The sequence below is a fragment of the Ambystoma mexicanum genome, chromosome 12 (assembly GCF_040938575.1).
Source record: "Ambystoma mexicanum isolate Mex_15411 chromosome 12, UKY_AmexF1_1, whole genome shotgun sequence".
Classification (NCBI taxonomy): domain Eukaryota; kingdom Metazoa; phylum Chordata; class Amphibia; order Caudata; family Ambystomatidae; genus Ambystoma; species Ambystoma mexicanum.
Genome location: NC_090936.1, coordinates 1182602630 through 1182625448, shown reverse-complemented (window position 1 = coordinate 1182625448; position 22819 = coordinate 1182602630). Strand labels below are relative to the sequence as shown.

Genomic DNA, 22819 nt, shown 5'->3' with positions numbered 1-22819 from the left:
CCATCTGATAACAGTACAGATTTATGCACGCAACAGGGTAGCTATCGGACACTGGATCAGAGCCCGGAGAACGTCTTCCCCGTCTGATAACAGTACGGATTTATGCACGCAACAGGGTTTGTTTGTTTGTTTGTTTGTTTTATTATTTATAATGCGCGAGCGTACCCGGGGGTATCAGGGTGCAGACTTTACAAGAATTTTCGAAGCTTGGTTACAGTACACGAGGAATATACATAATACAAAAATAGGTGCACAAATGTTATATACAGTATATACAAAGGGTAGCTATCAGACAGTGGCTCGGAGCCCTGAGAACGTCTTCCCCGTCTGATAACAGTACGGATTTATGCACGCAACAGGGTAGCTATCGGACACTGGCTCAGAGCCCGGAGAACGTCTTCCCTGTGCGATAACAGTACGGATTTATGCACGCAACAGGGAAGCTATCGGACACTGGCTCAGAGCCCGGAGAACGTCTTCCCTGTGCGATAACAGTACGGATTTATGCACGCAACAGGGTAGCTATCGGACACTGGCTCAGAGCCCGGAGAACGCCTTCCCTGTCCGATAACAGTACGGATTTATGCACGCAACAGGGTAGCTATCGGACACTGGCTCAGAGCTCGGAGAACGTCGTCCCCAGTCTGATAACAGTACGGATTTATGCTCCGCTACAATGGTTTAGTTGGGTTTGTTTGTTCTGCTCGTGGGGGGCTCAAAGCGTGTGTCCCTCCCCAACTCACATACACATTGTTCATATATACAATCCTTTTACCAGATAAGGTGATGCCAGATAACCTGCGGACGTACTCACGGTCAACGATACGTTCTAGAGAGTTCCTTGATGCACATATTATAAAGGGATATGCAAGAGTACAAAACAGAAACATTTCATAAAACGAGAGCCATAGTAGGCATCACTTAACATCGTCCTCTTCGTTTCTAACGTACCAGATTCAGAAAGTACTATGTTGTGAAAAGGACGCTTTTATTTACAAATATAAAAGCCCTCAATGCAGTCTCTCTAACGATACACAATGTTCCAACAAATCAATTCTCTCACAGGGTACAAGTCATTTTTTTGCACTCAAACCAATCTACATTCATAATCACGGGCTTCAAAACATCCGCTCTGAACCAAAAGCCCTGTTCAGCGCAATTCTATTTGAGAAAGGCACACAGCCCTGTCCATGCGCCAACACCGAGCACGCTCAAAGATACTGCTCAAGTCCAAGCTCCAAACTAAGCCAAAACCATTACTCAATGAATCAGTCAGAAGGCGACCAGCATCATGGCACAGAGAACTTTCAAGCAAAACCCCAATTCTAAAAGAAGCGAAGCACCCTCTGTGATCTGTCTGTCAGCAGCCCCTCACCTCAGCTCGTCTCATCTAATCAGCCAGCCCCCTCTCCCCCAGCTAGGCTTTTTATGAAGTTTATATATGGTCTAAACGGAAACCCCCTTATTATTAATCTTACTTGTCACTCAGTAGGCAGTTTCTCAGCTTCTAATGCAAACCTATGTTACATGGACATTAAACCCTGCCCCACATGTGTGATGCGGGTAAACATCCTACAATGGCACGTCCCCTTTAACACGGGGCTGCCAAACCAAATCATAGTTTCGGGAGGATAGCTCAGCTGCAACGTGTTCGCCTTGGAAGCGAGACGACACGAAGCAACACAGGTTCGATCCCTGGGTCCGCGTATAGCATTATAAATACGCAATTAAGACAAAAAACAATTACGCAACTAACACACAATTTCTGTAACAGCGCCTTGATACCTCCGCACTGTGTGAGCGCTTTAAAAATGCAAATAAATAAAAAAAAATAGTGTATGGCGACATATCAGCGGTGTTCGAAGCGCCTCGTCTTGCTATGAATCCTCAGCAAGGCGCTCCGAGAGTCTAGCCATATTATCGTGGCACACAGCATGCATGATGCTTGAACAGCATCCTTCTAGGTACAAAGTCAAGGCCTTTTTTACAGGGTGCCCTAACTTCTCCAGCAGACTGCCGGTTAACCCCTAATTTGCAAGAGGATAAGAATGAATTTGCTCGCAAGGCTTACTGGATCAATATGTAGGCATATGGTGTTCTATGCTGGTCTATGCAAAACTTAATATGTATGCATGTTTGAGTAAGCAATCACGCTTCTAGGTGCTTTTCTACAATAAGTGGTTACATGTGTTCATAAATGAAAAGTAACAGAAAAGCACACACCTCGCTAAGAGGCTGCTTTGGAAATAGAGGTGTCATCACTCTGAGTGCTTTCTGCTGTTTAAAGCACTACATGTCGTATCGCAGTATAGATTCATCTCTAAGTATATAGCGCATCACATGTCTCTAGGCGCTACATTCTAACCGTCCCTTCTACTACCAGCCCTTGCCCAGCCTATGCTAGGCTACTTCTATGAGGGGAATTCTGATATGCCATGAAATCGCATGTGCTGCTTTTGCACCCCATAGGGCAGAACAGCCCTTGCCCCGCCTATGCTAGGCTACTTCTATGAGGGGAATTCTGATATGCCATGAAATCGCATGTGCTGCTTTTGCACCCCATAGGGCAGAACAGCCCTTGCCCCGCCTATGCTAGGCTACTTCTATGAGGGGAATTCTGATATGCCATGAAATCGCATGTGCTGCTTTTGCACCCCATAGGGCAGAACAGCCCTTGCCCCGCCTATGCTAGGCTACTTCTATGAGGGGGATTCTGATATGCCATGAATTGGCATGTGCTGCTTTTGCACCCCATAGGGCAGAACAGCCCTTGCCCCGCCTATGCTAGGCTACTTCTATGAGGGGAATTCTGATATGCCATGAATTGGCATGTGCTGCTTTTGCACCCCATAGGGCAGAACAGCCCTTGCCCCGCCTATGCTAGGCTACTTCTATGAGGGGGATTCTGATATGCCATGAATTGGCATGTGCTGCTTTTGCACCCCATAGGGCAGAACAGCCCTTGCCCCGCCTATGCTAGGCTACTTCTATGAGGGGAATTCTGATATGCCATGAATTGGCATGTGCTGCTTTTGCACCCCATAGGGCAGAACAGCCCTTGCCCCGCCTATGCTAGGCTACTTCTATGAGGGGAATTCTGATATGCCATGAATTGGCATGTGCTGCTTTTGCACCCCATAGGGCAGAACAGCCCGTGCCCCGCCTATGCTAGGCTACTTCTATGAGGGGAATTCTGATATGCCATGAATTGGCATGTGCTGCTTTTGCACCCCATAGGGCAGAACAGCCCTTGCCCCGCCTATGCTAGGCTACTTCTATGAGGGGAATTCTGATATGCCATGAATTGGCATGTGCTGCTTTTGCACCCCATAGGGCAGAACAGCCCTTGCCCCGCCTATGCTAGGCTACTTCTATGAGGGGAATTCTGATATGCCATGAATTGGCATGTGCTGCTTTTGCACCCCATAGGGCAGAACAGCCCTTGCCCCGCCTATGCTAGGCTACTTCTATGAGGGGAATTCTGATATGCCATGAATTGGCATGTGCTGCTTTTGCACCCCATAGGGCAGAACAGCCCTTGCCCCGCCTATGCTAGGCTACTTCTATGAGGGGAATTCTGATATGCCATGAATTGGCATGTGCTGCTTTTGCACCCCATAGGGCAGAACAGCCCTTGCCCCGCCTATGCTAGGCTACTTCTATGAGGGGGATTCTGATATGCCATGAATTGGCATGTGCTGCTTTTGCACCCCATAGGGCAGAACAGCCCTTGCCCCGCCTATGCTAGGCTACTTCTATGAGGGGAATTCTGATATGCCATGAAATCGCATGTGCTGCTTTTGCACCCCATAGGGCAGAACAGCCCTTGCCCCGCCTATGCTAGGCTACTTCTATGAGGGGAATTCTGATATGCCATGAAATCGCATGTGCTGCTTTTGCACCCCATAGGGCAGAACAGCCCTTGCCCCGCCTATGCTAGGCTACTTCTATGAGGGGAATTCTGATATGCCATGAAATCGCATGTGCTGCTTTTGCACCCCATAGGGCAGAACAGCCCTTGCCCCGCCAATGCTAGGCTACTTCTATGAGGGGGATTCTGATATGCCATGAATTGGCATGTGCTGCTTTTGCACCCCATAGGGCAGAACAGCACTTGTAATACTTTACATTGTATTTATTGATTGGGTTTTTTTTATAATGCGCTTATACACAATGCGTTTCCAGGCGCAAACATGTTTTGACTTTGCGCCTCTGCTTCTAACACTCTACCGTGGGCCACGTAGGTCCCACAACTTTGCCCCTCCGGCCTTTCTCTTTGCTCACTGAAGTATCACGTACACATGCAAAACTTGATAAAACACTGCATAAATGAATGAAAATAAAATGAGCAGTTCATGTGCAAACCTTTGAGTCCGTAAAAGATGGGGAGGGGACGCTGCATTAATACCGAAAGGATCCACAGATACAGAAGCAGGCGACTTGTACTGCGCACTTCCTAAAATGTACCCGTTTATTTAACTCTCCTTCACACTGGCACATGAGGCTGAGCGTGCCACTTTGCAAGATATTTCATACTATTAGCATTTGAAAATAAATATAGGACCAGGAAGCAGAGAGGGAGAGGTGGGCCAGGAAGCAGCAAGGGAGCGGTGGGCCAGGAAGCAGCGAGGGAGCGGTGGGCTGGGGAGCAGTGAGGGAGCAGTGGGCCGGGAAGCTGAGAGGGAGCGGTGGGCCGGGAAGCAGCAAGGGAGCGGTGGGCGGCAAAGCAGCGAGGGAGCGGTGGGCCGGGGAGCAGTGAGGGAGCGGTGGGCCGGGAAGCTGAGAGGGAGCGGTGGGCCGGGAAGCAGCAAGGGAGCGGTGGGCCGGGAAGCAGCAAGGGAGCGGTGAGCGGGAAAGCAGCGAGGGAGCGGTGGGCGGGAAAGCAGTGAGGGAGCGGTGGGCCGGGAGGCTGAGATGGAGCGGTGGGCCGGGAAGCAGAGAGGGAGCGGTGGGCCGGGAAGCAGAGAGGGAGCGGATGGGACAGAAAGTAGCGAGGGAGCGGTGGGTTGGGAAGCAGAGAGGGAGCGGTGGGCCGGGAAGCAGAGAGGGAGCGGTGGGCCAGAAAGCAGTGAGGGAGCGGTGGGCCAGAAAGCAAAGAGGGAGCGGTGGGCCAGGGAGAAGAGAGGGAGCAGTGGGCCAGGAAGCAGCGAGGGAGCACTGGGCCAGGAAGAAGAGAGATAGTGGTGGGTTGGGAAGCAGAGAGGGAGCGGTGGGCCGGGAAGCAGAGAGGGAGCGGTGGGCCATAAAGCAGTGAGGGAGCGGTGGGCCAGAAAGCAAAGAGGGAGCGGTGCGCCAGGGAGTAGAGAGGGAGCGGTGGGCCAGGAAGCAGCGAGGGAGCGGTGGGCGGGAAAGCAGCGAGGGAGCAGTGGGTGAGAAAGCAGCGAGGGAGCAGTGGGCGAGAAAGCAGTGAGGGAGAGGTGGGGTAGAAAGCAGAGAGGGAGCGGTGGGCCAGAAAGCAAATAGGGAGTGGTGCACCAGGGAGCAGAGGGCCAGAAAGCATCGAGGAAGTGGTGGGCTAGGAAGCAGAGAGGGAGCGGTGGGCCAGAAAGCAGCGAGTCAGCGGTGGGACAGAAAACAGCGACAGGGCGGTGGTTCAGGAAGTAGAGAGGGAGCGGTGGGCCAGGAAGCAGCGAGGGAGCAGTGGACCAAGAAGAAGCAAGGGAGCAGTGGACCAGGAAACAGCGAGGGAGCAGTGGACTGGGAAGCAGAGAGGGAGCGGTGGGACAGAAAGTAGCGAGGGAGCGATGGGTCGGGAAGCAGAGAGGGAGCGGTGGGCCGGGAAGCAGAGAGGGAGCGGTGGGCCATAAAGCAGTGAGGGAGTGGTGGGCCAGAAAGCAAAGAGGGAGCAGTGCGCCAGGGAGCAGAGAGGGAGTGGTGGGCCAGGAAGCAGCGAGGGAGCGGTGGGCCAGAAAGCAGCGAGGGAGCGGTGGGCCAGGAAGCAGCGAGGGAGTGGTGGACCAGGAAACAGAGAGGGAGCGGTGGGCTGGGAAGCAGAGAGGGAGCGGTGGGCAAGCAGGCAGCGAAGGGGCGGTGGGCGGGAAAGCAGTAAGGGAGCAGTGGGCGGGAAAGCAGTGAGGGAGCGGTGGGCTGGGAAGAAGTGAGGGAGCAGTGGGCCAGAAAGCATTGAGGAATCAGTGGGCTAGGAAGCATAGAGGGAGCGGTGGGCCAGAAAGCAGCGAGGGAGCGGTGGGACAGAAAGCAACGACAGGGCAGTGGTTCAAGAAGCAGAGAGGGAGCGGTGGGCCAGGAAGCAGCGAGGGAGCGGTGGGCCAGGAAGCAGTGAGGGAGCAGTGGGCCAGGAAGCAGCAAAGGAGCGGTGGGCCAGGAAGCAGCAAAGGAGCGGTGGGCCAGGAAGCAGCAAAGGAGCGGTGGGCCAGGAAGCAGCAAAGGAGTGGTGGGCCAGGAAGCAGCAAGGGAGCGGTGGGCTAGAAAGCAGCGAGGGAGCAGTGGGCCAGGAAGCAGCGAGGGAGCAGTGGACCAGGAAACAGCGAGGGAGCAGTGGACCAGGAAACAGCGAGGGAGCAGTGGACCAGGAAGCAGAGAGGGAGCAGTGGGCCAGGAAGCAGAGAGGGAGCGGTGGGCCGGGAAGCAGAGAGGGAGCAGTCGGCCAGGAAGCAGTGAGGGAGCAAATGGCCGGGAAGCAGAGAAGTAGGAATGGGCCGGGAAACAGCGAGGGAGTGGTGGGCCAGGAAGCAGAGAGAGTGAGAGTTGGTCCAGGAATCAGGGAGGGAGCGATGGGCCAGGAAGCAGCAAGGGAGCAGTTGACCGGGAAGCAGAGAGGGAGCAGTCGGCCAGGAAGCAGCAAGGGAGTGAATGGCCGGGAAGCACAGAAGTAGCAGTGGGCCGGAAAGTAGCGAGGGAGCAGTGGGCCAGAAAGTAGCGAGGGAGCAGTGGGCCCGAAAGCAGAGAGGGAGCGGTGGGTCGTGAAGCAGCGAGGGATTGGTGGCCCAGGAAGCAGTGAGGGAGCGGTGGGCTGGGAAGCAGAGAGGGAGCAGTGGGCTGGGAAGCAGCGAGGGAGCGGTAGGCCAGGAAGCAGCAAGGGAGCAGTGGGCCCGGAAGCAGCAAGGGATCGGTGGGCCGGGAAGCAGCGAGGGAGAGGTGGGCCAGGAAACAGAAAGGGAGCTTTGGGCCCGGAAACAAAGAGGGAGCGGTGGGCTGGGAAACAGAGAGGGAGCGGCGGGCCAGGAAACAGCGAGGGAGTGGTGGGCCAGGAAGCAGAGAGGGAGCAGTGGGCCGGGAAGCAGAGAGGGAGCGGTGGGCCGGGAAGCAGAGAGGGAGCGGTGGGCCGGGAAGCAGAGAGGGAGCGGTGGGACAGAAAGTAGCGAGGGAGCGGTGGGCCAGGAAGCAGAGAGGGAGCGGTGGGCCAGGAAGCAGAGAGGGAGCGGTGGGCCATAAAGCAGTGAGGGAGCGGTGGGCCAGAAAGCAAAGAGGGAGCGGTGCGCCAGGGAGCAGAGAGGGAGCGGAGGGAGCGGTGGGCAGGAAAGCAGTGAGGGAGCGGTGGGCCAGCAAGTAGCGAGGGAGCGGTGGGCCGGGAAGCAGAGAGGGAGTGGTGGTCCATAAAGCAGTGAGGGAGCGGTGGGCCAGAAAGCAAAGAGAGAGAGGTACGCCAGGGAGAAAAGTGGGAGTGGTGGGCCAGAAAGCAGCGAGGGAGCAGTGGGCCAGGAAGCAGAGAGGGAGCGGTGGGCCGGGAAGCAGAGAGGGAGCGGTGGGCCGGGAAGCAGTGAGGGAGTGGTGGGCCGGGAAGCAGTGAGGGAGCGGTGGGCCGGGAAGCTGAGAGGGAGCAGTGGGCCGGGAAGCAGAGAGGGAGCGGTGGGCCGGGAAGCAGAGATGGAGCGGTGGGACAGAAAGTAGCGAGGGAGCGGTGGGCCGGGAAGCTAGAGAGGGAGCGGTGGGCCGGGTAGCAGAGAGGGAGCGGTGGGCCATAAAGCAGTGAGGGAGCGGTGGGCCAGAAAGCAAAGAGGGAGCGGTGTGCCAGGGAGCAGAGAGGGAGCGGTGGGCCAGGAAGCAGCGAGGGAGCAGTGGGCAGGAAAGCAGTGAGGGAGCAGTGGGCCAGAAAGTAGCGAGGGAGCGGTGGGCTGGGAAGCAGAGTGGGAGCAGTAGGCCATAAAGCAGTGAAGGAGCGGTGGGCAAGAAAGCAAAGAGGGAGCGGTACGCCAGGGAGAAGAGAGGGAGCGGTGGGACAGGAAGCAGCGAGGGAGCAGTGGGCCAGAAAGCAAAGAGGGAGCGGTGCACAAGGGAGAAGAGATGGAGCGGTGGGCCAGGAAGCAGCGGTGGGCGGAAAAGCAGCAAGGGAGCAGTGGGCGGGAAAGCAGTGAGGGAGAGGTAGGGTAGAAAGCAGAGAGGGAGCGGTGGGCCAGAAAGCAAATAGGGAGCGGTCCACCAGGGAGCAGAGGGCCAGAAACACAGCGACAGGGCGGTGGTTCGGGAAGTAGAGAGGGAGCAGTGGGCCAAGAAGCAGCGAGGGAGCAGTGGACCAAGAAGAAGCAAGGGAGCAGTGGACCAGGAAACAGCGAGGGAGCAGTGGACCAGGAAGCAGAGAGGGAGCTATGGGCTGGGAAACAGGGAGGGGGCAGTGGGCCAGGAAGCAGAGTGAGAGTGGTGGGCCAGGAAGCAGAGAGAGTGAGTGGTGGTCCAGGAATCAGCGAGGGAGCGGTGGGCAAGGAAGAAGTGAGGGAGCGGTTGGCCGGGTAGCAGAGAGGGAGCGGTCGGCCAGGAAGCAGCGAGGGGGTGAATGGCCGGGAAGCAGAGAAGTAGCAATGGGCCAGGAAGCAGCGAGGGAGCAGTGGGCCAGGAAGAAGCAAGGGAGCAGTGGACCAGGAAACAGGGAGGGAGAAGTGGGCCAGGAAGCAGAGAGGAAGCTGTGGGCCAGGAAGCAGAGAGGGAGCTGTGGGCCAGGAAGCAGAGAGGGAGCGGTGTTCTAGGAATCAACGAGGGAGCGGTGGGCCAGGAAGCAGCGAGGGAGTGGTGGACCAGGAAACAGAGAGGGAGCAGTGGGCTGGGAAGCAGAGAGGGAGCAGTGGGCAAGCAGGCAGCGAAGGGGCGGTGGGCGGGAAAGCAGTAAGGGAGCAGTGGGCGGGAAAGCAGTGAGGGAGCAGTGGGCCAGAAAGCATTGAGGAATCAGTGGGCTAGGAAGCAGAGAAGGAGCGGTGGACCAGGAAGCAGCGACGGAGCGGTGGACCAGGAAGCAGTGAGGGAGCAGTGGGCCAGGAAGCAGAGAGGGAGCGGTGGGCCAGGAAGCAGAGAGGAAGGAGTGGGCCGGGAAGTAAAGAGGGAGCAGTGGGCCAGAAAGAAGCCAGGGAGCGGTGTGGGCCAGGAAGCAGCAAGGGAGCAGTGGGCCTGAAAGCAGAGAGGGAGCGGTGGTCCGGGAAGCAGCGAGGGAGCGGTGGGCCGGGAAAGAGAGAGGGAGCGGTGGGCCGGGAAACAGAGAGAGAGCGGTGGGCCGGGAAACAGAGAGGGAGCATTGGGCTGGGAAGCAGAGAGGCAGCTGTGGGCCAGAAAGCAGCGAGGGAGCGGTGGGCCAGGAAGCAGTGAGGGAGCGGTGGGCCAGGCAGCAGCGAGGGAGCGGTGGGCCAGGAAACAGAGAGGGAGCGGTGGGCCAGGAAACAGAGGGAGCAGTGGGCCGGGAAACAGAGAGGGAGCGGTGGGCCGGAAAGCAGCGAGGCAGCGGTGGGCCAGAAAGCAGAGAGGGAGCAGTGGGCCAGGAAGCACAGAGGTAACTGTGGGCCAGAAAGCAGAGAGGGAGCGGTGGGCCAGGAAGCACAGAAGGAGCAGTGGACCAGGAAGCAGCATAGGAGCGGTTGGCCAGGAAGCAGTGAGGGAATGGTGGGCAAGGAAGCAGAGAAGGAGCAGTGGGCCAGAAAGCAGCCAGGGAACAGTGGGCCAGAAAGCAGCCAGGGAGCGGTGGGCTAGGGAGCAGCCAGGGAGCAGTGGGCCGGGAAGCAGAGACGTAACAGTGAGCCAGAAAGCAGAGAGGGAGTGGTGTGCCAGGAAGCAGAGAAGAAGCAGTGGACCAAGAAGCAGAGAAGGAGCGGTGGACCAGGAATCAGTGAAGGAGCAGTGGGCCTGGAAGCTGTGAGGGAGCAGTGGGCCAGGAAGCAGAGAGGGAGCAGTGAGCCAGGAAGCAGAGAGGGAAGAGTGGACCGGGAAGCAGAGCGTGAGCAGTGGGCCAGTAAGCAGCCAGGGAGCGGTGGGCAAGGAAGCAGCGAGGGAACAGTGGGCCAGGAAACAGCAAGGGAGCGGTGGGCCAGAAAGCAGCGAGGGAGATGTGGGCCAGGAAGCAGCGATGGAGCAGTGGGCCAGGAAGCAGCAAGGGAGCAGTGGGCCCAAAAGCAGAGAGAGCGGTGGTCCGGGAAGCAGCGAGGGAGCGGTGGGCCGGGTAGCAGTGAGGGAGCAGTGGGCCAGGAAGCAGAGAGGGAGCAGTGGGCCAGGAAGCAGAGAGGTAACAGTGGGCCAGAAAGCAGAGTGCGAGCGGTGGGCCAGGAAGCAGAGAAGGAGCGGTGGACCAGGAAGCAGAGTAGGAGCAGTGGACCAGGAAGCAGAGAAGAAGCGGTGGGCCTGGAAGCAGTGAGGGAGCAGTGAGCCAGGAAGCAGAGAGGAAGTGGTGGGCCAGGAAGCAGAGAGGGAAGAGTGGACTGGGAAGCAGAGAGTGAGCAGTGGGCCATTAAGCAGCCAGGGAGCGGTGGGCAAGGAAGCAGCGAGGGTGCGGTGGGCCGGGAAACAGAGAGGGAGCCCTGGGCCAGAAAGCAGCGATGGAGCAGTGGGCCAGAAAGCAGAGAGGGAGCAGTGGGCAGGGAAGCAGAGAGGTAACAGTGGGCCAGAAAGCAGAGAGCGAGCGGTGGGCCAGGAAGCAGAGAAGGAGCGGTGGACCAGGAAGCAGAGTAGGAGCGGTGGACCAGGAAGCAGAGAAGGAGCAGTGAGCCAGGAAGCAGAGAAGGAGCGGTGGGCCAGGAAGCAGAGAAGGAGCGGTGGACCAGGAAGCAGCGTAGGAGCGGTGGGCCAGGAAGCAGAGAGGGAATGGTGGGTGAGGAAGCAGAGAGGGAGCAGTGGGCAAGGAATCAGAGAAGGAGCAGTGGGCCCGAAAGCAGCCAGGGAGCGGTGTGCCAGAAAGCAGCCAGGGAGCAGCAAGGGCGCTGTGGGCCAGGAATCAGCGAGGGTGAGGAGGGCAGGAAGCAGCTCTGGAGCAGTGGGCCAGGAAGCAGCGAGGGAGAGGTGGGCCAGAAAGCAGCAAGGGACCGGTGGGCCAGGAAGCAGCGAGGGAGCGGTGGTCCAGGAACCAGAGAAGGAGCGGTGGACCAGGAAGTAGAGAAGAAGCGGTGGACCAGGAAGCAGCGTAGGAGCGGTGGGCCAGGAAGCAGTGAGGGAATGGTGGGTGGGGAAGCAGAGAGGGAGCAGTGGGCAAGGAAGCAGAGAAGGATCAGTGGGCCAGAAAGCAGCCAGGGAGCAGTGGGCCAGAAAGCAGCCAGGGAGCGATGGGCCAGGGAGCAGCCAGGGAGCAGTGGGCCGGGAAGCAGAGATGTAACAGTGAGCCAGAAAGCAGAGAGGGAGAGGTGGGCCAGGAAGCAGAGAAGAAGCAGTGGACGAAGAAGCAGAGAAGGAGCGGAGGACCAGGAAGCAGGGAAGGAGCAGTGAGCCTGGAAGCAGTGAGGGAGCAGTGGGCCAGGAAGCTGAGAGGGAGCGGTGGGCCAGGAAGCAGAGAAGAAGCAGTGGACCAAGAAGCAGAGAAGGAGCGGTGGACCAGGAAGCAGCAAAGGATTGGTGGGCCTGTAAGCAGTGAGTGAGCAGTGGGTCAGGAAGCAGAGAGGGAGTGGTGGGCCAGGAAGCAGAGAGGGAGGAGTGGGCCGGGAAGCAGCCAGGGAGCGGTGGGCCAGTAAGCAGCGAGGGAGCAGTGGGCCAGGAAGCAGCGAGGGAGCGGTGGGCCAGAAAGCAGCGAGGGAGATGTGGGCCAGAAAGCAGCGATGGAGCAGTGGGCCAGGAATCAGAGAGAGTGGTGGTCCGGGAAGCAGCGAGGGAGCGGTGGGCCCAAAAGCAGAGAGAGCGGTGGTCCGGGAAGCAGCGAGGGAGCGGTGGGCCAGGAAACAGTGAGGGAGCGGTGGGCCAGGAATCAGAGAGGGAGCGGTGGGCTGGGAAACAGAGAGAGAGCGGTGGGCCGGGAAACAGAGAGGGAGCGGCGGGCCAGGTAACAGAGAGGGAGAGCGGCGGGCTGGGAAACAGAGAGGGAGCGGCGGCCGGAAAGCAGAGAGGGAGCAGTGGGCCAGGAAGCAGAGGGGGAGCGGTGGGCCAGGAAGCTGAGAGGGAGCATTGGGCCGGGAAGAAGAGAGGGAGAATTGGGCCGGGAAGCAGAGAGAGAGCTGTGGGCCAGAAAGCAGTGAGGGAGCCGTGGGCCAGAAAGCAACGAGGGAGCCGTGGGCCAGAAAGCAGCGAGGGAGCAGTGGGCCAGAAAGCAGTGAGGGAGCGGTGGGCCAGGAAGCAGCGAGGGAGCGGTGGGCCAGGAAGCAGAGAGGGAGCGGTGGCCTGGGAAACAGAGAGCGAGCGGTGGGCCAGAAAGCAGCGAGGGAGCGGTGGGCCAGAAAGCAGAGAGGGAGCAGTGGACCGGGAAGCAGAGAGGTAACAGTAGGCCAGAAAGCAGAGAGGGAGCGGTGGACCAGGAAGCAGCGTAGGAGCGGTGGGCCAGGAAGCAGTGAGGGAATGGTGGGCGAGGAAGCAGAGAGGGAGCAGTGGGCCAGAAAGCAGCCTTGGAGCGGTGGGCCAGAAAGCAGCCAGGGAGCAGTGGGCCAGGGAGCAGCAAGGGAGCTGTGGGCCAGGAACCAGCGAGAGAGAGGTGGGCCAGGAAGCAGCACTGGAGCAGTGGGCCAGGAAGCAGCGAAGGATCGGTGGGCCAGAAAGCAGCAAGGGACCGGTGGGCCAGGAAGCAGCAAGGGAGCTGTGAGCCAGTAAGCTGAGAGGGTGTGGTGGGCCAGGAAGCAGAAAGAGTGAGCGGTGGTCTAGAAATCAGAGGGGTGAGCGGGGATGGGAAGCAGAGAGGGAGCAGTGGGCTGGGAAGCAGCGAGGGAGCAGTGGGCCAGGAAGCAGCGAGGGTGCAGTGGGCCAGAAAGTACCAAGGGAGCAGTGGGCTGGGAAGTAGAGAGGGAGCGGTGGGCCAGGAAGTAGAGAGGGAGCGGTGGGCCGGGAAGCAGCGAGGAAGTGATGGGCGGGCAAGCAGCGAGGGAGCAGTGGGCTGGGAAGAAGTGAGGGAGCGGTGGGGCAGAAAGCATAGAGGGAGCGGTGGGCCAGGAAGCAAAGAGGGAGTGGTGGTTCAGGAAGCAGAGAGGGAGCGGTGGGCCAGAAAGCAGCAAGGGAGCGGTGGGCCAGAAAACAGGGAGGGAGCAGTGGGCCAGGAAGCAAAGAGGGAGCTGTGGGCCAGGAAGCAGCGAGGGAGCGGTGGTCCAGGAAGCAGAGAGAGAGCTGTGGGCCAGGAAGTAGCGAGGGAGCGGTGGTCCAGGAAGCAGTGAGGGAGCGGCGGGCCAGGAAGCAGCGAGGGAGCGGTTGGCTGGGTAGCAGAGAGGGATCGGTCGGCCAGGAAGCAGAGAGGGAGCGAATGGCCAGGAAACAGAGAAGTAGCAGTGGGCCGGGAAGCAGCGAGGGAGTGTTGGGTCAGAAAGCAGTAAGGGAGCGGTAGGCCAGAAAGTAGCGAGTGAGCGGTGGGCCAGAAAGCAGCGAGGGAGTGGTGGGCCAGGAAGCAGAGAGGGAGCGGTGGGCCAGGAAGCAGAGAGGGAGCGGTGGGCCAGGAAGCAGAGAGGGAGCGGTGGGCCAGGAAGCAGAGAGGGAGCGGTGGGCCAGGAAGCAGAGAGGGAGCGGTGGGCCAGGGAGTGGTGGGCCAGGAAGCAGAGAGGGAGCAGTGGTCTGGGATGCAGAGAGAGAGCAGTGGGCCGGGAAGCAGAGAGGGAGCGGTGGGCCAGAAAGGCACAAGGGAGCGGTGGGCCGGGAAGCAGAGAGGGAGCGGTGGGCCGGGAAGCAGAGAGGGAGCGGTGGGCCAGGAAACAGGGAGGGAGCAGTGGGTCGGGAAGAAGAGAGGGAGCGGTGGGCCAGGAAGCAGTGAGGGAGTGGTGGGCCAGAAAGCAGAGAAGGAGCGGTGGGCCAGGAAGCAGAGAGGGAGCAGTGGGCCAGGAAGCAGAGAGGGAGCGGTGGGCCAGGAAGCAGAGAGGGAGTGGTGGGCCAGGGAGTGGTGGGCCAGGAAGCAGAGAGGGAGCGGTGGGTCAGGGAGTGGTGGGCCAGTGAGGGAGCAGTGATCTGGGATGCAGAGAGGGAGCGGTGGGCCAGAAAGGCACAAGGGAGCGGTGGGCCAGGAAGCTGAGAGGGAGCGGTGGGCCGGGAAGCAGAGAGGGAGCGGTGGGCCAGATGCTGTGGACCTGGATATAGTCTTTCAGAAGTGTGCGGACACCACCAAGATCTTTTTCCGAGTAGAAGGGTGCACTCAGGATAACATCTTTTGCATCTAAACTACTGTTTCAGAAATTGGAGTCTTGATATCGAGGAATTGGCTGGGCTAAATGGAGATAAGACGGTGCTTCTGTTGACGCTGCCTTTAACCATGATGACTATGGGAATCCGACACTTTCCCGCCTGACCTGCCCCAATTCTTGAGGGACTAAAATCTCTAGGGATATGTTTGGACCCATCGCTGTCCATGACACTGCAGCGACAGATCCTTCAAGCCACGTCCGCGCGCATTGTGACAGACTCTCCAAGACAAGACCACATTCCTCCTATTTTCAAGAAGTGACATTGGCTTCTGGTCAATACCGGAATTACGTGTCAATTATTGATACTCGTTCAAACAGCCCTTTGATGGTATTGCTCCTATCTATACATGGCTCGCCAGGTTAAACGCTTGTTGTTGTGATCTGTGTTGATCTGCAGGTCACAGGTTCAATTCCCAGCAAGGGAAACTCAGCCTTTCATCCCTCCGCAGTCGATACATGAGTGCCAATTTTGATTGGGTAATCTTTGTAAATATGTCCTATGTAAAGCGATTTAGATTAAATCACCATATAAAAAACTAGTAATTATTATTATGGCCTACACCCCATCGCCCACAGCGATCCATCACATGAGCAACAGTGATTCCTCCCATATTTGGCAAGAGTATGGCTTTTGCTAGATCAAGCCAGTGCTGGGCCGGTATTAGCATAATTGCCCTAAAAACATTTGACCTAAAAACACTCCATTGAATTTTTTGACCCTTTGTTTGGTCAAATTTAATTAAATATATATATATGGGGGTGCGTAAGGGTATAAATTTGGTTGATGAGAAGTGGGGTAGGGGTTGCGGGGGTTCCCCCACTGCATTTTAGACCGAAAAAAAGGTGAAATAAATGTGATCAAATGCGATTAGGTCAAATGTTTTAGGTAAAATAAACCCAAGCCGCTGGGACACAATTATCCAGAACAGGACTTTCACTTCTCCTATTAAAGGCCCAGCGGGAGCTGTAGTGACTGGTCATTTCAATTTAATAGAACGGACTGGAGTAAAACTATGGTAAAAGCAAAGCCCCGGAGTGGTCTTGAGTGTCCCTGGTGGCATGGAGTCATCTGACCGCCTTAGGTAAACAACAGTATTACATATAAACAGGCTGGCAAGAAGTTAAACCTTAGTTGTTTGAGAGTTCACGTAATTTCCACTTAGTTCGAGATTTCACGAAATTTGCACTGGCAGACTGACCAGTGGAAATTTCTTGAAATCTCAAACAAGTAAGATTTAACAACAGGCTGCCTTAAGTTCCCACGAGATTTCACGAGATTTCCACTGGTAAGTCTGCCAGTGGACATTTTGTGAAACCTCAAACAACTAAATGGAAAAAAACAAAATGGGGGTGCAAACAAAACAGTCCCCTTCTTGGCTGAAAAAGTCCCCATCACCAGAGAGTAGCACACGACCAGAACCCGCGATATCCCCAGGCTGGAACCAAAGAGCTGAGAGATGGTGGGGGCAGCAAAGAGGCCTTTTCTTGCTACAGATATGTCTCTGATATGTCTCTGGACCAAGTTACCAATGCTTAGGAATGCCCCCCCCCCCATCCTCCACTTCAGGGATGACCTTATGGCCCAACTCTCCAAGAACATCTGGCCAATCACTGATCGCTCCACTCAACCCCCTTTCCCCCCCTCCCTAGTCCCCTCTCCCAGCTCCCACTACCAGTCCCAGCCCCTCTGCTACCGCTGCACACTACTTGCAATACTCTGGGTGCTCCCCCATTGTAGAGCGCTCCGTTGCTTGCCGGCTGGATTGGAGCTTTATAAATGCCATACACACATACCTACCACTGTGCACCAGAACATGGTTTGCACAAAAAGCAGATATTGGGAAAGGGGCGACTGAGGCACATGCATGAACACTGTCTGCACCCCCGGCACCCGTGCACCTGCTGGCTCCCCACACCTCACCATGTTACTTCCGCCGCTTGGTGCAATACTGAACACGCCTCCATATTTTGGTGGATGAATTCAGTGGTACAGTGGTGATGGTGGGAATTCCATGACCGCCCAATTGGTTACATGTGATTATGTGGAATCACAAAAAAACGAATCCAATTACAACGAATCCAAAATAACGAATCCAATTACAACGAATCCAAAATAACGAATCCAATTACAACGAATTCCAAAATAACGAATTCCAAAATAACGAATTCCAAAATAACAAATTTCTTTTTGGTTGTTTTTTTGGGGGGGGTGGAGTTCCACCCGCAATCCCCCCTTTTTTTGTTCCTAATACTTTTCCCTCATCCCCAAAACCACTATTCCCACTCCTAACCCCATTTTTTGTTTTTTCCCCAAATTCGTTATTTTGGATTTGTTGTAAATGGATTAGTTATTTTGCGATTACTCATAATCACTGCATACCGCCCATTATTTTGCGGTAATGGAATTGCTGTACCATTTTTATCACTTAATGAGGCCCTGCTATTGCCCCTTGCACAGAGTAAAATATCGCTCAATAAATTCAAAATCAAATGCAATCACACCATGCGAACAGTGACAGAAGTGCGCCAGAAAAGTAGTGGGACTGTGACTCCAGCGGGAGACACAGTAGGAAGGAAAGGAGCCACGTACAACACACTTCAAAGGTTGCAGTCATGCTGGTTGGCAGCCCATTTGGTTGAAATGGATTTCAGGTTAGCTGGAACTGATTGGAGGTGGTACAGTGGAGAAGCGTGCTTTCAACTCGGAATGATGGAAATGGTTGCAAAAAGTACTGGAGCTGCGAACAGTAAAAAAAATAAAAGTAGCGGAACGCCGCTCCCGACCGTTCCCGCTCACTTCGACCACTGCTTGTGAAGCTGTGTCTTGAGCCGTGCAAGGGGCAGCATGGGCGCACTTTGCGTTGGAAACTCGGCTGCTTTCTTTTGCAACCCACGCACAGGCACAGCCCGCTGCGTGGCAGATGCAAATACCATCTTAAAATAGAGCATACATGTCAATAATTCAGCAGCGGCTCTAAAAATAACCCCCGCTCGCTGGCGGCCGTGTGCTAGTCTGGACACGTACTCACCTACTTCTGGGGGCGCTGTCGCCCTCGCTCAGGTCGTTGGAGTCGTTGCTGACGTTGTCGTCCTCCGGCGTGCGCATGCTCTGGAGCTCCGTCAGCTCCAGGCCGCTCTTGAAGTGCATGGTGGTTTTGGGGTTTAGGTGCCCGATAACCTGCCCTGGCGCCAGGAGGGCGAGGTCTTCGCTTGAGTGCGAAATATTGATGACCCTAAGGAAACAAAGCAATGGCATGCGTTCAAAATGGCGGCCATCACGTGATCACACTCAGTTTATTATTTATTTGAGACATTTCATATAGTAAGGGCATGGCTACAATGCAGAGTGGCCAACTTTAAAAAAAAATGTTACCCAGGACACTTTAGCACTTTTTTGAAGGACAGGACACACATATTGCGTATGAATCACTTCCCTAAAAGGTACATTTTGTACATTTTCTTTTTACACAAGGACCCTTTTTTCCAACTGTGATTAGGCCATTACCTTCCAGAAGGCTGCTTAGAAATAGCATTGGCATCCCCATAAAAGCACAAAGCAAGCTCAGGCATCTTGGGGGTTGTTTTGGGCAGGGAGGGCCAGGGGGTAGTGAGAATGGACATACAGCCTGGCATGCCCTTGGGGCGGTTAGTGGGTAGGTAAAAACCACAAACAACACCTAGCGGCTGTCTTGGGTGTCCCTCCACCTTATGCCATCTCCCCTGTATTCACTTCTCATGTAAATACTTTCGACTTATAAGCAGTGCCAACAGAACCAACTAATATCCAAAACTAAAACAAAAAAAAATACTACCGTAGCCCTTATGGATACAGGGCACTGACTTGTCCACAAATCTCAAAATAAACGAACCTGACAATACATATATAAATCATTATAGCAACAGGCTGAGCAAAAAGAGTATGACAGCTGCATTTCCCCTATCCTGAATAGATGTGAGTATCTGCATCACGTGAGCCTAAATAAATCTTTTGAGTTTTGACACGGCATTATAAAGACTTTAGGACATGGTGAAATAAAATTCAGAATGAGGTCATCTGCTTGTTGTCAGTATTTCACACAGCATTCTTCTAGTTATGCACCTCTCCCATTTCTACAAACCCAACATGTGCACCAGTGAAACCACTAATTGCTCCCATTTCAATACTCTGCCGAAACATGGCGTTGTGTTAATACACTATTTGATAGACCCAAGGACGACCCCTTTCTTGGTAAATGGCCAGAGAAAGAAGACAGAGCAGCTCATCCAGTCTGCCTCCCTGCCCCCGAGTGCTGCAGGGAGACGACTAAACTGGAGACTTCCCCAGATGGGCTGCATTTGGGATACAGGACGCAGGCCGTTCATTTGGGACAGTGCCACCAAACACAGGACTATGGGCCACCCTATTCCAAGGAGTAGTGGAGTAGGGTGGAGTAGGGTGGCCCGATAGCGTTTATTGTAGCGGGTGATATTCGAACATGGAGGCGCGGGGCATTTGGGGTCCAGGTAAGACCATGTTAGGAAAACCAAGAGGTAAATCGGGAAGGAAGAAACATGGGATTGTGGACAGAAGGTGGAACACTTCATTTAATAATGAACATGTCTAGAATTTGAATCCGTGTGATTTTACCGCTCTTCGGTCATTTATAATCTTCGGTCATCATTACTCCCCTGAACATTTCCGATGTGCCCAAACCCCCTACCCCCACCCCCGACCCTTACTTCCCTTGCCTTCCGTCAGGCCGTACCCTGAGACGCCTGTTCCCTTCCACTTCCGTGATCGAGAGCCGGCGCCGCAGAGTCCTTTTCTTTTTCTTTTTTTTCGGGAAGCTGCAGGGGTGTCCCCGCAACGCCCTTTCACTATACTGTATAGGATGGTGAGCGGGGTGTTGCGTGGCACTCCCCTGCAGCTTTTTTTTTTTTTAAGTTTGGTCCGCTGCGGGGTTGTCCCCCGCAACACCCCATTCACTATACTTTATACATACTATATAGTATAGTGAACAGGGTGTTGCGGGGGACAGCCCCGCAGACCCGGCAACCTTTGTTTTTCTACCGACCCCACCAAAATATACATACCACAAAAGGTTCAAACTTTTTGTAGTTCGGAATTTTGGTGGTATGTATTTTAGGTCTTTTGGTGGGGTCGGTGATTTGTATTCGGTAATTTTGGCGTATTCCTAGAATTTGGGACACAGAGAGATGAAATGATTTGCCCAGAATCCAATCGTTTTTGGTCACGTGCCAAAGCCGGGATTGGATGGCAGGTCTCTCAGCAGCTAAGGCACCAGTCCCCATCCCCTGGCACTACCAACATAACGTACATTCACCTTTGCTGCATGCATTATTGGGTGTTTGTGGCCCTTGCTTTGATTCAATACGTTCAGCCATTCCTATGTCTTTGGTCAACGACACTTTTCATGTTCCACGTTAAGGCCCATGATGTTATGTTACGTTATGTTGATTTATACCGCGCGCTGCTACCACCCACGGGCCGTCTAAGGCGCTTGATAGGAAAGCCAGTTCTACAAGTCCCAGAACGGAAGGCCTGGGCTTAAGTGTTTCCGGAGTAAAAGGAAAGAAGAGAGCCAGGCCCCTGTACTGTCAAAGAATGTCCACTGCTCACCTGCTTCTCTGTACCATCCCTATTTTATTTATTTATTTATTTAAATTCTTAGTAACGAGCCAGATCGCCCGTGGGCCGCAAGGCGCACGAAAAAGACATACAACAAACACAAAACCGGACAGCGATACAGAGTTAGTGAGCAGAGCAAGAACTAGAACTAAGGAGCCCTAGAGAAAAAACGTTTTCAGCTTCTTTTTGAAATCAACAAGAGACGTGGTCATTTTTAGATCCAAGGGAATGGGGTTCCAGGAGGCAGGAGGCATCAAAAATGGTCTTCCCAAATTTGGCTAGGAGATATTTTATTTTAATCCTAGTCTAAACTTCTAACGTGATCTTCCCTGCCTGCCTTGAGGTAGCTGCTGTCCGGTTCCATGTCATTTCATTGCAGGATGTTTTTTCGCAGGGGTTTTTACAGCAGATTTTCTTATGAAAAAAACTCATTGAATTTGAATTTTTTGATTTTTGGAGGGTTCCCCCACCGACCCCCAGCCCCTTTATTTTTTTTGCTATTCTCAAACACCCACACCCCAAACATATATTTGTCTAACCCCCCCCTAAAAATTCAATGAGTTTCTTTCGTTAAAAAAATAACGGTAAAACCCCCGCGAAAAATCATCCCACGATGAAAGGACGTCGTGCCCTGCTGTCCTTGGTACAAACTTCATTCATCAGCAGGGTTTTTTGCCGCCAATTTTTGGCTGTAAAAATAAGGGTGTTCAGGGGGTAAAGGGATATAAGGGGTAGGGGGTGCAGGGAATAGGTAGCAAATAACTGGGAAAGGGGTTGGGGAAACCCCTCCAAATTTAACAAAATAAACTTGATACGTTTTTTCGGGCAAATATTTGCGGCAAAAATACTCAGCAAAAAAAAACCTGGCGATGGAATGACATAGAACCCGGTCCCCGATATCCTCAAACAGCTCTCTGCTGTCCTCAACAGTCCTGCCAAAAAGCACTGCACTGTTCGGGGCAGCAGAGGGGGGTTGAGGTTATCAAGGATGGGGGCTTTCTTCAGGCAGGAAGGCAAGATCGTGGTATAGTGTTGAAGGATTAAAAGAGGGAGGATGTCTTGGAGCAGATCAATGGTGGGCATGATTTCATGATTGGTGGAGCAAAGGGGTCACGTGGTGGACCGCTGGCAGGGGATAAGGAGTGAAGGAGGGGGATGGCAAAAATGAATGGGATGAAGCGGATGAGGCAGGAGAAAGGAGGGAAAGGAGGCTGGCGAGGAGGCCGCGGATCTCCCAGGTCGTGGAGGAGAAGTAGAGAGCAAAGTCATCCGCTGAGATGGGGGGGAGGAAATAGTTTGAGGGTAGGGCAGCATAACAGGGCTTGGAGGTTACAGGAGAGTTTGCGGGGGTGACACCAGAAAGAGGCAACGGGGTTGGCGAAATGGTTGGACTTGGTGATGCCCATAGTCATTGTACATGTTTAGAAGGTCTGCAAGCATGCATTGAGGTGTGTGGGATGTGTGCCATCGGGGGAAGGTGGAGTCACACGATAAGACTTCTGTTGTCGAGTCCATGGGGCAATCAAGGACGGGAGGGTGCATGGAAGTGGAAACTAAGATACTGCCGGGACAGTGGTTTTCAAAACAGGTGCTAAGAGCCAGGTGGATGTTTCAAAGGCTTGATGAGGCCACAGAGCTAGGAGGCAGGGCCTGACTTTGGCCAGCTAGAGGGAGCCAGAGAGTCAGGTCTGAATTTTCCTTTGGAGGAGGCTTGGGGTGGACAGAGCTAGGAGGCAGCACCCGACTTTGTCCAGCTAGAGGGAGCCAGAGAGTCATGTCTGAATTGGAGGAGGCTTGAGGAGGGGACAGAGCTGGGAGGCAGGACCTGATTTCGGCCAGCTAGAGGGAGCCAGAGAGTCAGGTTTGAACTTTCCTTTGGACGAGGCTTGTGGTGGACAGAGCTAGGAGGCAGCACCTGACTTCGGCCAGCTAGAGGGAGCCAGAGAGTCATGTCTGAACTTTCCTTTGGAGGAGGCTTGATAAGGCAACATAGCTAGGAGGCAGGACCTGACTTTGGCCGGCTAGAAGGAGCCAGGGACGCAGGTCTGAACTTTCCTTTGGAGGAGGCTTGAGGAGGGGACAGAGCTAGGAGGCAGCGCATGACTTCGGCCGGCTAGGAGGAGCCAGAGACTCAGGTCTGAACTTTCCTTTGGAAGAGGCTTGAGGAGGGGACAGAGCTAGGAGGCAGCACCTGACTTCGGCCAGCTAGAAGGAGCCAGAGACTCAGGTCTGAACTTTCCTTTGGATGAGGCTTGAGGAGGGGACAGAGCTAGGAGGCAGCGCCTGACTTCGGCCAGCTAGAAGGAGCCAGAGACGCAGGTCTGAACTTTCCTTTGGAGGAGGCTTGAGGAGGGAACAGAGCTAGGAGGCAGCACCCGACTTTGTCCAGCTAGAGGGAGCCAGAGAGTCATGTCTGAATTGGAGGAGGCTTGAGGAGGGGACAGAGCTGGGAGGCAGGACGTGATTTCGGCCAGCTAGAGGGAGCCAGAGAGTCATGTCTGAACTTTCCTTTGGAGGAGGCTTGAGGAGGGGACAGAGCTAGGAGGCAGCACCCGACTTTGTCCAGCTAGAGGGAGCCAGAGAGTCATGTCTGAATTGGAGGAGGCTTGAGGAGGGGACAGAGCTGGGAGGCAGGACCTGACTTCGGCCAGCTAGAGGGAGCCAGAGAGTCATGTCTGAACTTTCCTTTGGA

The 22819-nt window shown here is 55.1% G+C and overlaps 1 protein-coding gene across 5 annotated transcripts in view; it reads right to left on the bottom strand.

Moving 5' to 3' along the window:
* SLC38A1 (solute carrier family 38 member 1) overlaps nucleotides 1-22819 on the bottom strand; it is a 697300-nt gene that overhangs the window by 481953 nt on the left and 192528 nt on the right. For all 5 annotated transcript variants that reach the window (XM_069629833.1, XM_069629835.1, XM_069629832.1 and 2 more), the window contains one exon: nucleotides 17528-17731. In XM_069629833.1, the coding sequence (XP_069485934.1) occupies nucleotides 17528-17731 (204 nt within the window). The remainder of the gene's footprint in view (nucleotides 1-17527; nucleotides 17732-22819) is intronic.